This window comes from Pseudorasbora parva, chromosome 20, assembly GCF_024679245.1.
Source record: "Pseudorasbora parva isolate DD20220531a chromosome 20, ASM2467924v1, whole genome shotgun sequence".
In the NCBI taxonomy this organism is placed as follows: domain Eukaryota; kingdom Metazoa; phylum Chordata; class Actinopteri; order Cypriniformes; family Gobionidae; genus Pseudorasbora; species Pseudorasbora parva.
This window is the reverse complement of record NC_090191.1, coordinates 9,562,660-9,578,417: the sequence shown is the minus strand read 5'-3', so window position 1 is coordinate 9,578,417 and position 15,758 is coordinate 9,562,660. Positions and strand designations below refer to the sequence as shown.

The window sequence follows — 15,758 nt, the reverse complement described above, 5'->3', positions numbered from 1 at the left end:
TCCCTCAGCTCCCAGGAACAAGATAATGCTCACAGTATCTGGTCCAATTATATACAATAAAGCAGATGACAAAGCGAAGCAGATAGGAAAAACAGATAGAGATAGAAAGCAGCTACTGCTACATATAATATTTACAAGCCAGTTTCCAGGCCACTATGCAGATTACTTGCTATGAAATACAAGACTAACACATTTATGAGTAATTAAGTTAAATATTGTCTTTTATGGTTTTATTATCTTACTAAAGGGGCAGCTCCTAACTACCTAAGCTCCACCTTGCTTCCTGCTTCTTGTTCATTCTGGGAAACGGTATCAGCAGTTACTCTTATGACAACAGAGCAAAGTGCGGTGAACGAACTGAAGAGAAGACTTTTTCCGGTAAAACAAAAAATGATGCACTTACACTGACTATCTGGACTATCTTTATACAGATGCCTATATTTGTGTTGTGTGCATTTTATTAATATATTTATTAATTGTATTAATTATTGAATTTCCTCTATATTGGTTGGTAGGGCACTTTTGTTGTCTTTGGAAAAGAGGATCTGTTTAATGCCTTAATTCTGAATGATGTGGGTCAGTTTATAATACAGCATATTCTCTGGTTTTTAGGTCTAATGTGCATTCACACCAGACACGAATGAAGCGTTGATTTCCTATGATTTTTTTACAGGTCAATTTCAGATTCATAAAAAACAATGTCTCACACTGTCATACCCGTGAACTCTTCAACGGTTGTCCTCCAGTTTCAACCACCAATTGGGACAAATGCTCCTTTTCATGGACAACAGACGGCAGTAGTTTCACCTCTTCATGGACTTAAGGCATTTCTGAAAGGCCAACCAAAAGCACTTGGGGTGAGAAATTGTGCATAAACCCTAATAACTGATTTTTATGTGTGGTATATATATATATATATATATATATATATATATATATATATATATATATATATATATATATATATATTAGGGATGGGACGATACACTTAAACTCACGATACGATGCACCTCGATATGCCAGGGTTACGATACGATTTTTTTTTTTTTTACCACCTAAGTAATGTACTTAAACGAAAGGTAGGATTTTTCTCTTTTTTTGCATTTTGGTTCTATAATGTTTTTTAAAAAAAGGAGAATTTTTAGAAGTCTGCGACCACATTTTAAACAGGGGTGCCAATAATAGTGGAGGGCACTGTAGGGATGTCAATCGATTAAAATATTGAATCGCGATTAACTGCATGATTGTCATGAGTTAACTCGTGATTAATCGCAATTTAATCGCACCTTTTTAGCAATTGTAAATGTATCTTAAATTAAGTTTTTAATACTCTAATCAACATAGGTATGGACAAATATGCATGCTTTATGCAAATGTACATTTATTATTACTGAAACCATACTTGCATACCATACATACTAATAATCAATACAGCATGAAGACTAGACAAATCAAAGGTCATAGATATGTTTATCTAAAAACTGTTCATGTCTCTTAAGCCTAAACTTAAAAATAATGAGTAAGTAGTGATTTCTCTCATTTTAACAATATAAAGGGAGTTTTTACACTGGCAGTTTAATTTAGAACAGGGCAAAGTTCGTATGAAAAATTGTTAATGTGTACCAGTGAGCGAACCAGAACCACACCATACCTGGAGGAGGTCCATATTCCACGAGTAGGAATATAGTGCGGCCCCTTTAAGAGATCCGCATTCCCTGTTGAACTGCCGGTATTTTGCGTGTGTGCGCGAACTGGGCCGCGATTCACGTGGACAGTGTGAAGAACACGGACGACTCGGGAATGCGCTTGTTCAGGAAAGTAACCTGTGCATTCGTTTTAGCCGATTGTAATGTATTTAGTTCAATAAAACAGGTGTACTGTAAGCGGTGATGGTGTTAATGATTTACCTCAGACATGAGCGAGAGTGAGCTGCAGTGCATCGCACTCAGACTGCAGAGAATGTGCTCAGTGAAAAAACGCCCTTTTCTTTCTGGAGTCTAATAAAAGTTAAAATATGGTAGTTTATGTAGGCAATAACTGCATTTTTGGTTTAGAATATTAATGCTAATGTCAACCATTTTCTTTTCCTATTAATGTTTGCTGCTACATCCTTTGTCTGACTGTTCTCACTTTTTCCAACTACGGTATGCCTCAGATCAAACAGAAAATGCGCGCTGCGCTGCGTTTTGTTATGTCTGCCCCATACACACACACACACACACACACACAAAATTATTAATATACTACGCAAATCATGCAGCAGTGCCATCTATCTTTATTTCGCGATCCATTTTTTTTCGACCTCGATGCGTTTCGTCACGGTTTGTATCGCGATATTTTGTCAAACGATATTTCGTCCCATCCCTAATATATATATATATATATATATATATATATATATATATATATATATATATATATATATATATATATATATATATATATATGGGTGTTTCTGCAACTACGGGCACTTTTAAGTCCCAGCAGTGAAATTTTAGATTTATGTTGAAATTTGTCATATGATGCTTTATAAATATATTCACAGTGCCATTACACACCTTGACAAAAAATATAATTACTGATGAATGTGATTTAATATAATATTATGAAGCATTTATAGCTCAAAACACCATTTTTGTTAATGTCCCACACCTGTGGTCTCAATGTTGAGATACATAACATAAGCTAATTTAATTAAAATTTGACATTATTTCAAATGGAATTGTTTAATATACAGATTCATTTAAATCATCTTAAAATTCTTTGTATTATTTACTGATCATTTTTATGATTTTTTAAACTAAATGTGCCTGTCCCACACTTTTGAGTCCTTACCGCAACAATGAAAAAAAACTTTTATTATGAAATGTCATCAAACACAAACAAGTCTAGTTTCTATGGAAACAGAAATTATCACTTGAGCACATTGCTGACAGACTGGGCCACCACACTACCTCACTCAGAAGATGCCAAAAAATAAGGTAAATATTATCTTTTCTGCTCTAGTATTTATTGTGCGTCCTTACCATTCAGCTTAATAACTGTGTATTTTGAACTACATTTTAAAAATAAATGCATATTACTGTTGAATTAATGTATATTAAGATGCTAAGAGTCAAAACTAATGTAGTAGGCTTTGCTAGCTGCAATTAGCTAAAATATTAGCAAAAATGTCATTACCGCAACATGTCTTTACCGCAGCAAATTTAGGTGTTGCGGTAAAGACCTTGTGTCGCGGTAAAGACAAATTCAAGGTTTACTTTACATTCTTTTTCAAATTAAATGACAGTATTACTACTGAAGTATATATATATATATATATATATATATATATATATATATATATATATATATATATATTATTATTATTATTATTATTATTATTATTATTATTAACATGCCATTGTTTAATCCTAGATGAGACCAAATTCAACAATAAATTCAACAATACGATCAAAAAAATGCAGAGAGGAAATGAAAAAAGACCCAGAGAGATATGCAGACTATCTGCAGAGGGAAAAAGAGCGCTACAAAAAGAGAAAGCAAAGTGGGCAGATAAAAACTGTCTCCCAGCTAACAAAAAGAGAGACAAACCTGAAAAGAAGGCAGTGGAGGATAAATAAACGAAACCAGAGGGAAAAACAAAAAGTACTGAATGCCTCAAATCAGTTTGTATCAACAAACACACCACCAATATCCCCATCTGATGAGGACTTACTTGCCGCTCCATTAGAACCTTTACCTAATGTGGAAGCTGCTTTTAAGAGGGGGCGTAAAAAAGTAAAAAAGAGTCAATCGAAGATGTACTGCGAACTCAGAGATGCAAAGTACAAGCTAAAGAAGGCAGTGGCCTCAGTGGAAAAATACAGGAAGCGCTGTTTCAGGCTTTCAAAAAAACTGTCCCCAACAGACTCACCCCAAACCAAAGCTCGCCACCAGATTCGTACATCCCAGCACCAAATTAAACGGGTCTTACTGTTCCATAATGTCATAATGTCAGAGATAAAAGAGGGTCACAAGTCACTGACCAACCCCAAGGAGAAGCAAATCCTTTCAAAAGTGATTGCAGGAAAGATCATTAAGAAATATCGTCTCGGAAAATATGCACACCAAGAGTTTGGGTTTTCACAAAAGATGATGAGAGCCAATCAAAAGAGGCCAAACTCTCTGGAATATCACAGGAAACAACAATCAAATGTGATCACCAATGCAGATGAAATAACATTGGCACATTTTCTTGAAAGGGATGACAACAGCAGGGCTACCACAGGAAAACGGGATACAATAACTAGGAAGAAACTGAAAATCCAGAAGCGCCTTCTCTCTGATTCACTTAAGAATCTTTACCTAAAGTTCAAAGCAGAGAACCCAAACATCAAAATCTCCTACACTGAATTTTGCAAGAGAAAACCATTTTGGGTTGTACATCCATCATTCAAAGACAGGGAAACATGTCTCTGTAAATTGTGTGAAAATGTACAGTTTATGGCGGACAAGCTATTCCAGCAAAGTGTATTGCTGACAAGCAAGGTTAAAGACTTGATGCTGTCCATATGTTGTACTCCATCAAAAGAGTGCATGTACAGGGAATGCTCCATATGCAAGAATAAAGCAGTGCAAAATCTGCCATTTGAAGGAGAGAGTCAGACGTGGTGGCATCAGTGGCAAAACAAAGTGGAGGAGAGAGAGAAAAAAACAAAAGATGGCAGGACAGAGAAATTTACTGTCCATTTAACAACAAAGGTCAAGGTTTATGGAACCATTAAAAGCCTCAATGATGACTTCTCCGAACTGCTGCAGGCAAAAATAGGACGGCACATATACAACATCAAGCACCAGTATGCTACCTTGAGAGAGCTGAAGGAGAATCTGACCGAACATGAGATGTTACTGCATGTTGATTTTGCAGAAAACTACCTCTGTAAATATGCAAGTGAAATACAGGCTGTACACTTTGGGGATTCTCATCAACAGGTGAGCCTACACACAGTTGTGGCCTACATCAAGGGAGCACAGTCTTCATATTGCACTCTTTCATCCTCTTTCCGCCATGACCCTTCCGCCATATGGGCACATCTCAGACCTGTTCTGCACCATCTGAAGGAGAATAACCCAAGCATAAAAGTACTTAACTTGGTCAGTGATGGACCAACCACACAGTATCGGTCCAAGAAGAACTTCTTCTTTCTGTCAACAGAGCCCTTCAAGATGGGATTCAAACGAGTAACATGGAATTTCCTTGAAGCAGGCCATGGCAAGGGACCTGCAGATGGTGTGGGTGCAGCAGTAAAGAGGACGGCAGATGCCCTAGTGGCAAAGGGGGTGGACATACAGAATGGGGCCAAATTGTATGAGAAGCTTTCAGAGGTCAAGTCATCTGTGACACTCTTCAATGTCACAGATGAGGAAATATCAGAGGTTGAGAGATCCCTGATTGATGATCTGCAGACAGTTAAAGGCACCATGAAGATCCATCAGGTATGTAATAATGCCTGATCATTAAATGTAATGGATATTTTGAATAACTATTCATTTTATAGATGGATGGCAACAAATACTTTCAGTAGACTTTAATTAGAATTATTGACTCTGTCCTGTGGCTAAGATGTTTGAAAATTGTGCAGAATATTCTAGCAAGTAGCCAAAACACTATATTTTTCAGATCCACACATCAGTCTCTGGGCAAATCATGTGGAGAGTGCTGAGCTGCTTCTGCAGAAACCCAGATCCATGCAACTGCTTCAGCCCACAGTGCGTCACCTTTACTTGTGCATCTGAGCCTTCCACAGGAGCCCTCCATCAGCATCATCTGTCATTCCAGGAAGTCAGTGTGATAAAAAAGATTTCTGATGTCAACGAGGGGCTGATTGGTAAATGGTGTGTCGTTGTGTATGACAATGACCCATATCCAGGCATCATCCAAGATGTTGATACTCAAAGTTGTGCTTTGGTCAAAACAATGCACAGGGTTGGGGCCAATAGGTTTTTTTGGCCAATGAAGGATGATGTGATCTGGTACACTCATGAGAATGTCATTGGGCTTGTGCCAGAACCACAACCAGTGACAGCAAGACACATGAAGCTTGCTGACTCAGTTTGGAAGGAACTCTGTTCTCATTTTAATTAGTTACATGTACATGTACCAGAAGCATAAATGTTGCAATGAGATTACTTCTCAGTCTGAAATGAGAAATAATTTGGTATGGTACAAAAATGTAATGTTGTGGTGAGATGTTGTTAGTGTTATGCGTTTGTGTTCGTTTATTGTATTACTAAGGTTTGTGCAACATCAACTTTAGGAGACAATGTTTTTGAAGCAGTTAAAATAGTTAATTAAAAGAGTTATTTACTGCAAAACTGCAACTATCTTGCATGCAATACCTGATTTTTTCCCCCTGTTTCTTTTACTGTTGTTCTCTAGCCTGTTTTTGATTTCGTGGCACTTTAACATTGTGTCCTTACCGACACAAGATGTCATTACCGCAGCACTGCTCTATTTCTATTTTTTTTCACATTTTTATTTGCAAAAAAATATTTTAACACTTAAGTTGAGATGATTGACACATTACAATTGCAACATCTGTCATAAAAAGATAAATGTGCTATATTTTGTGTGTATGGAAACAATTGACATCTAAGGTTACTGTAAATTTTTTAGATGGCATAGAAAAAAACATGAAATTTCCTATTTTGTATATTATTTTTTTTATATCAGTATTTAGAAAACTGCTTACAATTTGAAAAGCTATTTACATATAATAATTTTTTATAGAAACGAATAAAGAAAAAATTATGAAATGAACGTTATTGTAACGTTGCGGTAAGGACACTTTTTAAAAAGATGACCCGAAAAACATAAAAAATGAACATGTTCCAGATTAAAATCTTAACGACTACATTAAATTTTGTGTACATTGTTATATGTATTAAAGACTGTGATGGTTAAAATGTAAATGCATAGAGGTTGATTTTTTAAAAATTGGGATAGTCAAAAGTGCCCGTAGTTGCAGAAACACCCATATATATATATATATATATATGACTTCCCAGCTAACAATTTTAGGTTATAAGAACATTTCCCTAACGTTCCCATTAAGTTCTAAAAACGTTTTTGAACGTTCTAGGAACGTTGAAATGTCCAGTTTGTGGAACGTTGTATTAACGTTCTCATTAGGTTCTAAGAACGTTAAATAACGTTCTAATAAGGGTGTGGAGTATGATCAAATAAAATATTCCTGTTTTCTCCTTTAATGTACTTGCTTTTGTTTATTGACATCTTATTCTTTCTTAAAAAAGCTAAAACCCCTTTTATAATTGACTTTTATATTTATATTACATTTATATTTAATACATAATTAGTTTACTAGATTTTTCTTCTGATTGTAAAAAAAATAAATATATACACGAAAATAGCATTTAAGTGTCATTAAGTTGTCTCTGGATATACAAATTATGTATCTGAAGTTTGAGAAAAAAGCTGTATGACTAATTTGTAATGACTAATACTTCTGTTAATGTAGTAACGTTTTTAAAACGTTCCACTAACAATGTAAGAATAACGTTTTATAGCTAACGTTTTTAGAACGTTTCTCAATAGCAAATAACATTGGCACAAAGTTCTAATAACGTTACTGGAAGAACGTTTTTTTGATAACTTTGAGAGAACTTTCAGATAACGTTAGCCAACGTTCTGAGAACGTTCCCTGTTAGCTGGGTTAATGCCTTGGTGACAGTGCTGGAAGACAAACTAAGATTTATTATTTATTGTCAGAGTGCTGGAAGACAACAAACTAAGATTTATTATTTATCATCAGGTTTATCATTTTCAGAGTAAAAGTTTATAGTGTATTGGCGACAGGAAAGAATGTGAAGTACTCGACAACGTTTGCTAATCTGTAATGATAATAAGAGTATCTAGATGAAAGTATCTAGATATTTTAGTTGTACAATAATACATCCATAACTACAACTGCTAATGTATATTTTGCATGTAATTGTAACAGTTGATCCACTGGAGGCGAGGTTGATGAACCCAAGTGCAGTTTTATTTAATTAACTAAAAACATGAAACAGGCTTGGTAAAACAAGACTTGACTAACCTTGACACAAACAACCACGCACCAAACGTGGGTTACAACATTAATAACTGACAAAGACTATAGCAAACAGGAGGGCTTAAATACACAAGGGGTAATGACAAAGCGATGGACACCTGTGAACAATGATTAACCCATAAACCAATGACAACAAGACACAAGCTGTGTCTCATTTCGTTAAATTTCGAAGGCTGCATCCTCCGGAGGACACGTCCTGTATAGGAGGAAGTATCACGTTGCTATGCCAACACGTTCAGCCTCGTTGCGCTCTCACGGCAGTTATATGAATGAAAATTATTTATAACTTCAAAATTACTATGAAATGTTTCTTGTCGACAGCGATGTACTGTTCTAAACGTTTAAAAAGCACTAAAGCGTTGTAATCCTGTTAAGCACAACTATCTGTTTGAGGTAATAGAGCTTAAAAATAAAAACAAGCTTGAACTTACATTATAAACACCACACCTACGCTTGCATGTATACCTGGCAGTGGTGCAGTTTTTGCATATAATATAAAAAAATATATATGACGGTTGTTGACGACGACGCAAAGAATTATGGGTCATCTCTTATCTTATCTCCAGCCGCGAAGGCTACACCTCATGCACACTCCGAAATCCTGTGAAAGAAGGACGCATTCGAAGGTCGTGTTTGAAGTGTCCTACTCACTTTTTTGAAATGAGATGGCCTTATGACGTATGCACCCTTCAAATGCGACCTCCGGAGGACGCAGCCTTCTGAAATGAGACAGCTACAGGAACACGAGGCAGGAACACATGAGGGCATGGAATCACTTGACAATAGACCACATGACAAAACCAGGAAGTGCATGACAAAACCGGACAGTGAACATGAAACATGAACCTACACCAAAACACCCTGTGACAGTAATACTGTTCACCAAAATTGAAACTGTATTACTTGCTCTATTAAAACCTCTCTTGTCCTTCACAGACTGTCCAGATAATGATTGGGCTGTTGATTCTCCTGTTGGGAATCGTGTCAACAGTTCATGCAGAATCCATCTTTGTCTATAGTGGTATTCCTTACTGGGGATCTATCATTGTAAGAATCAAATATACAATTAATTGTTGTCTTTTATAACCGGGTTACATATTCCAGCAGTCTTGATTTTTTTCTTTCTATCTGCACTCAGTACATTATTGCAGGCTCACTCTCCATTGCTGCAGAAAACAATCTGAATTCACCCTCCAGTTTCTGTTTGGTATGTACACAACACTTATTATAGGGGTCCAAGCACTGGAGGTGCCTGAAGTCTATTGTGTTTGCACTGATATCTCCTTCCTTATTTTTGATTTGAAGAAAACCCAAACTCCTTAGTGTCATGGTCCTGGTGGTGTGCCTTGTGTTTTGTATGGACTTTTATGATTGTTTCTATGTTCAGTTCCTGTTTCCCTTCTTGTCTTGCTTTCATTGTTTATTACCATAATTATCCTAATATCCCAACAGTTCAAACAAATACACCATTTAAAATTGCTAGAAGGCCACAAATAATAAATAATAAAAACAAAAAGGACCTTAAAATAAATACTGGACACACAATGATGTTTCCATAATCACTTGAAATTAACCCATGATATGCAATTCATCTAAATTGTATTGTTTAACACAAGTCCACATACCCCCATAAATGTTATGATATTTTATATCTTCAAAAAAAAAAAAAAAAAAAAAAAAAAAAAAAAATATATATATATATATATATATATATATATATATATATATATATATATATATATATATATATATATATATATATATATATATATATATATATATATTTGCAGAGGGTTTTGGGATTAACTGATAGAGGAAGGATTTCCAGTTGTGGACACCAGCATATTTACTGTAACCAAAACTATCAGTGAAGATTGACTGGACTTGTAATGTAGTTTTTAGACAAATTTCAATCGTATCTAACATCCACATGAGCCATTGTTGCTTGGACCCTGATGCATGCTGCTATATATTTTTTATTTATGTCAAGTAGTGTATTTTTATCAAACTTCAGATATCTTTACATACATGTTAACAAGCTAAAATTCTTGTTAATTTATTAATCTATTTTATGCTGCTTTTTTTCCCCAACAGGTGAAAGGTTCACTTGGGATGAACATTTTCAGTGCTATAACTGCAGGCACTTCCTTTATCATAATTTCACTGGATTTGGGTATAGGGCCATTGGACATGTACAATGACTGCAACGATTCTAATTGTTATTATACTATGAGAAAGTATACGGTATGTCACCAACTTTTATTTTCACATTTATTTCATAACTACAATAAGATCCCTGTGTGGTCAGTACACTTATCAAAAGTCAATCTGCACTCATCTGTCCAGTCTTTTTCCCCAACATTTCAGAAATAGTTTATAGATCTCTTACTATTACTGATCATTCACAATTCAAGAAGGCGTTATACATGAACTCACTCTGTGTTGTATTCCTATAAGAACCTCAATGATGGTAGATTTTGAACTGCTGAGCAGCCAGTGTTCCAGTCTGAGTGCTATTTATCAATTATTTTCTCATTATTATTTCTGCTAATGTTGAATTCTCTCTCAGACTCTCTTCTGCGGAATCAGTGCTGTATCATTGGTATTTGCCGTCCTTGAGTTTATCATCTCCATGTGTCTGTCAGCATTTGCCTGTAAAGCTGTCTGCTGCTGTTATCCACAGGTGAGTGATGTGACAAGTCAGGGGTTCTCAAACTTTTTTTGTCAGCTGAAGCTCTCATGTATAGCCTGACAAGCCAGACGCACAACAAGATATTGGGTCTGGAAACTCACCCACCATTGACAGAGCTCACTCCGAGGGGCGGGATAAACGGTTGTCTTTCAAATTCCCTCTGCACACAATAGGATAGCGCTACAACCAACCAGAACAACGTAGAAGGTGTAGCGGAGCTAGTTTAAACGAAGTGAAGATGAAATTTTCGCCGTATCTGGTCGGCAAAACTCCGAACACATATTCCCCTCTTAAGAATGATTTCAGTGTTGTTCCTTATTCTTTTCTCAAAGAAAAGCTCAACTCCAAGTCTTCCAGAGTCGCTGCCAAAGTTGACTCGAAAGTCCACTGTTCACCAGCTTCTTTGTTTTTAAGTAGCATGCAGAACCACGGCAATTCTGCCGTCATTATGTTAATCCCACCCACAGACTCTACACACGATGTGATTGGCCTGACTAGAGTTTGGTTTTTCCAGCTCGCAAGCCAACGGAGAGTTGCTAGACTACCCTGGCTACAAATAAGATTTGCTGCCGCTAGGGTGCGTCCAGATTTCTAGGCTATCTCAGGTATGCATATAGAATGGAAATGGTTTCTTTTAAGGGTGTTCACGCTTTAGAAGAACAAAGAAATACTACTAAGTTAGGATAAATATGTATATATATATTGAAATTCTTCACTTTTAAATGTTCAAACCCTCAAGGTTTACCATGTAAAGTGATCAAGCTTTAAACTTCAAGTTCAAGTTTCAAGTTTGGTTTATTTATATAGCACATGTAAACACAGCCAACATGGCTTACCAAAGTGCTGAACAATACACAAGTTAAAGAAACAAGGAGAACCAACATTTATGACATAAAATCATAGTGAATTAAAAGCTATAGAAAAAAGTAGGATTTAAGAGAAGATTTAAGTTGGATTAGAGTCTGGATTAGTTACAAGGGTTTGATAGTGCATGCTGGAAGGCCAGCTAGAAGAGCATTACAATAGTCCAGTCTGGAGAGAACAAGAGCTTGGACCAGAAGTTGTGCAGCCTGTTCCGATAGGAAGGGTCTAATCTTTCTAATGTTGTATAAGGCAAATCTGCAAGGAACAGGCTGTAGCAGTAGTGTGGTCAGTGAAGTTTACATGGTCATCAATCACAACTCCAAGGTTCCTGGCTGTCCTGGATGAAGTTATGGTTGATGAACCAAGCTGAATGGAGAAATTTTTATGAAGTGCTGGGTTGGTTGAGACAACAAGTATTTCTGTCTTTGCAAGATTAAGTTGAAGGTGATGCTCCTTCATCCAGTCAGAAATGTCTGTCAGACAGGCAGCGATACGAAAACTGACTGTAGGATCATCTGGTTGAAATGAGAAGTAGAGTTGAGTGTCATCAGCATAGCAGTGATAGGAGAAGCCATGTTTCTGAAGAGCCTAATGATGACATGTAGATGGAGAAGAGAAGTGGCCCAGCACTGAGCCCTGGGGAACCCCACTAGTTCTCCATGACACCCTGTAGGACCTACCTGAGAGGTAAGACCTGAACCACTGGAGAGAAGTTCCTGAGATACCTATCTTCTTAAGTGTTGACAGGAGGATCTGGTGGTTAACTGTGTCAAAAGCAGCAGACAGATCCAGCAGGATGAGCACTGAGGATTTGGAAGCTGCTTTTGCCAGTCTCAGTGCCTCAGTTACCGAGAGCAAGGCAGTCTCAGTCGAGCGGCTGCTTTTGAAGCCGGATTGGTTGTCGTCCAGGAGGTTGTTCTGTTCAAGAAACATAGAGAGTTTATGAACACAACTCGCTCAAGTGCCTTTGCAATGAAAGGCAGAAGGGATACCGGTCTGTAGTTTTCTAAAAGTGCTGGATTCAGAGAGGGTTTCTTAAGCAGTGGGGTTACCCGAGCCTACTTAAATGCTGTGGGAAAGGTTCCCGTGTGAGGAGAAGTGTTGACAATGTGAGTGAGTCCTGAAGGAGGTGAGTGGGTATAGGATCAAGTGGCCAGGTAGTAGGGTGATTGGAAAGGATGAGTTTAGGATGGAAGCGTGTTCGTGTTAGTTATTGAGATGTGCGTGTCAGTTTGTGGTGAGGAGAACTGGTTGCTGATGAGAGCTGTTTTGTTTGTGAAAAATGATGCAAAGTCATCAGCTGTAAGAGTTGATGAAGGAGGGGGAGGAGGACAAAGAAGAGGAGAATGTTTTAAAGAGTGTGCGAGAGTCAGAGCAATTGTTGATTTTGTTGTGGTATTATGTTGTTTTAGCAGTGGAGACATTTGTAGAAAAAGAAGAGAGAAGAGACTGATACAAGGTAAGGTCAGTAGAGTTTTTAGATTTCCGCCATTTCCTTTCTGCCGCCCTGAGTCCAGAGCGATGTTCACGGAGAACATCAGACAGCCAGAGGGCAGATGGGGTGGGGCGGGCTGGTCTGGATGAAAGGGGGCAAAAACTGTCTAAGGAGGATGTTAGAGTGGAGCAAAGAGTGTCAGTAGCACTGTTAGTGTCCAGTACTGAGAACTGAGCAGGTGGAGGGAGTGAAGATGAAACCATAGTGGATAGGCGAGATGGAGAGAGTGAGCATAGATTATGCTGAAAGCTAATCTGTGTAGGAGTGTGTGTTGTGTCAGGAGTCAGTATGAGGTTAAGAGTGATGAGAAAGTGGTCTGAGGTGTGTAATGGAGTAACTAAAGTGTTGTCCATTGAGAAGTGGCATGTGTAGACGAGGTCTAATTGGTTACCTGTAGCCGTATTAGATACTAACTTAAGGTCAAATGAAGTCAGAAGAGTGGTGAAGTCTGTGGCTAGGTGTTTATCAAGATGGATGTTGAAGTCACCAAGCAGAATCAGTGGAGTGCCATCCTCAGGGAAGCTATAAAGTAACATCCAACTCCTCCACAAAGTTACCGAGGTGACCTGGAGGACGATAGACCATTACAACATGGTAAGGGATCAAATTTCCAATCATTTGAGATAAGTAAACCAGTACCCCCACCCCTCCCAATTGGTCGAGGGGTGTGTGAAAAAATAAAATTAGTTGAGAGGGCTGCAGGAGTGGCAGTGTCCTCTGGTTTGATCCAGGTCTCAGTTAGGGCCATAAGGCTGAGCTGAGAATGAGTCCCAATAAATGAAATAAAGTAGGCTTTGTTTACGGCAGACTGGCAGTTCCAGAGATCAATTGGAATAGAGAGTAAAGTAGCAGAGGATTTAGGTAGACTGCACAAATTATTAGGATTGCAGCGTCTCGCTCGTACAGAGCGTTATTTGCGAGTGCTAGTAGTAATAGTAGAGATTTGAAAGCACATGGTGAATACAGATCCGAGAAAAGGCCAGATAGAAATAAGAAAACTGAACACAAATAATGGAAAGGAAAACGATACTCAAGTGCCTTGTCAGGTTCCTTGCTCAGGAGGAGTTGCACAGGGAAGAGTTGAAGTCTTTACACTCGTCGGTCACACTCATCAGACTTGTCAGATAAAAGTCTCTTATCACGAGACCTCAGATTTCGTGTGGGATTGTGTGGACAGAGTAGCTCAGACAAATAGCTTGGTGCCAGGTTATTTAATGATTTAAAAACAAAGAGTAGAATTTTAAACTTCTTTCTACAATTTTTTTGGGAAATTATGTGAATGTAAATAAAGTGAAAAGGTGACCAAAAGTTAAACTTGCAGCACTTGTAGAACTACTTTCTTACACATCCCTTACTCCAAAACATACTTTCAGAGCTAATAATGGAGGTAAAGTCTGCGTCTCTGAACAGTGTTCAGCAACATTGTCTCTACTAATAGCAAAAAAAAAAAATGTTTTGTTTCAAACACCAACATTACCATCTACTGAGAAATGCCATGTAGTTTTTCCAGTTGTGAAATTATTTTAAGAAATCCAAATGAAAGTTTCCACGCCAGGGCATTTCAGAAGGATTTCTGTCTTTTGCTTTTTTCTACTCTATTTGAAGTACATTATGTCTATAAATCTGCAATACCGAAACTGAAAAGTGTCACTGCATATATTGCATTTCACAACAAGAAGGCATAAAACTCAATTTGTGTTTTTCTACAGGTGCCGTTTGTTCCACAAGTTGTAACTCCACAGCCCTGTTGTTTTAGGTCCAATCAGTTCCATGATCTTAACAACTCGGAGGTGAGAAGCCTGTAGACTCTCAAAAAAAAAAAAATCCACAAAACAATCTATTATTTGAATGTAATGTCACTATATATGAACTGTAAGTGTGTAAAGCAATGGGTGCATTAATTGTTTAATATTATCAAAGGAAACTGATCATATAGTTGTTTTCTTGCAGATATCTGTGGTCAGCAACCCTTCCATGCATCACAATCCTGGAGATATTCCTCCACAATACACTGAACTTAAATAAATATAGATATTAAAACAAGAGTCAACAGAGTTGAGATGGAAAACTTGGGTTTTCCAGTGATTTCCTGTCCATTATCTCTAATGTTCTTTCATTAAAAAGAAAACGAAGGCAAAGACAAAATCCCTTGATCGGATATTCATGATTTTCCTACTTTAGTTAAGTCAACAAAGTTGTCTAATCATTAATGTAACTGGATAGCTTATATTGAACAACAAATTGCTTAATACAGTATAATCTGTAAAATAAAGTATGCAGAATAAAAAAAATCTGTATTTTGCTTATTTGTCACTTTTTACTTTTACTGTATTGCATTGGTCTCATACAGCAGAGCATATAAAACAGGCAATGGTGGAGATGTTGCCATCGCCCACTCTTTACATCCGTTCAACTGAACAGTTGACGTGGTGTAACTTTGCTAAAAGGTGGGACAGGAGAAAAAATGACATTACAATGTCCAGAAATCAATTCCAATAGTAGATTGAGTTCAATTTATCGACACAGAAGTCATGTTTAACATGATAGTTTCATCTTTACATCTACTAGTATAATAAAATATTGTTAGTGCTGA

At 37.1% G+C, this 15,758-nt stretch overlaps 1 protein-coding gene across 1 annotated transcript; it reads left to right on the top strand.

Annotated features, from left to right (window-relative positions):
* Positions 1-300: 300 nt before the first annotated feature.
* Positions 301-15,467, top strand: LOC137049373 (membrane-spanning 4-domains subfamily A member 4A-like). Its single transcript, XM_067427921.1, has 8 exons — positions 301-378; positions 674-857; positions 9,051-9,161; positions 9,253-9,321; positions 10,209-10,358; positions 10,684-10,797; positions 14,875-14,955; positions 15,116-15,467. The coding sequence occupies exons 2-8, from the start codon at positions 699-701 to the stop codon at positions 15,188-15,190; spliced, it is 759 nt and encodes a 252-aa protein (XP_067284022.1). The 5' UTR covers positions 301-378; positions 674-698; the 3' UTR covers positions 15,191-15,467.
* The last annotated feature ends 291 nt before the right edge of the window (positions 15,468-15,758 follow it).

Coding starts and splice junctions, on each gene's coding strand:
- LOC137049373 (XM_067427921.1), top strand. CDS start 699: ATGTCTCACACTGTCATACCCGTGAACTCTTCAACGGTTGTCCTCCAG. Junction 858..9,050: donor GCCAACCAAAAGCACTTGGG/GTGAGAAATTGT, acceptor TGTCCTTCACAG/ACTGTCCAGATAATGATTGG. Junction 9,162..9,252: donor CTTACTGGGGATCTATCATT/GTAAGAATCAAA, acceptor ATCTGCACTCAG/TACATTATTGCAGGCTCACT.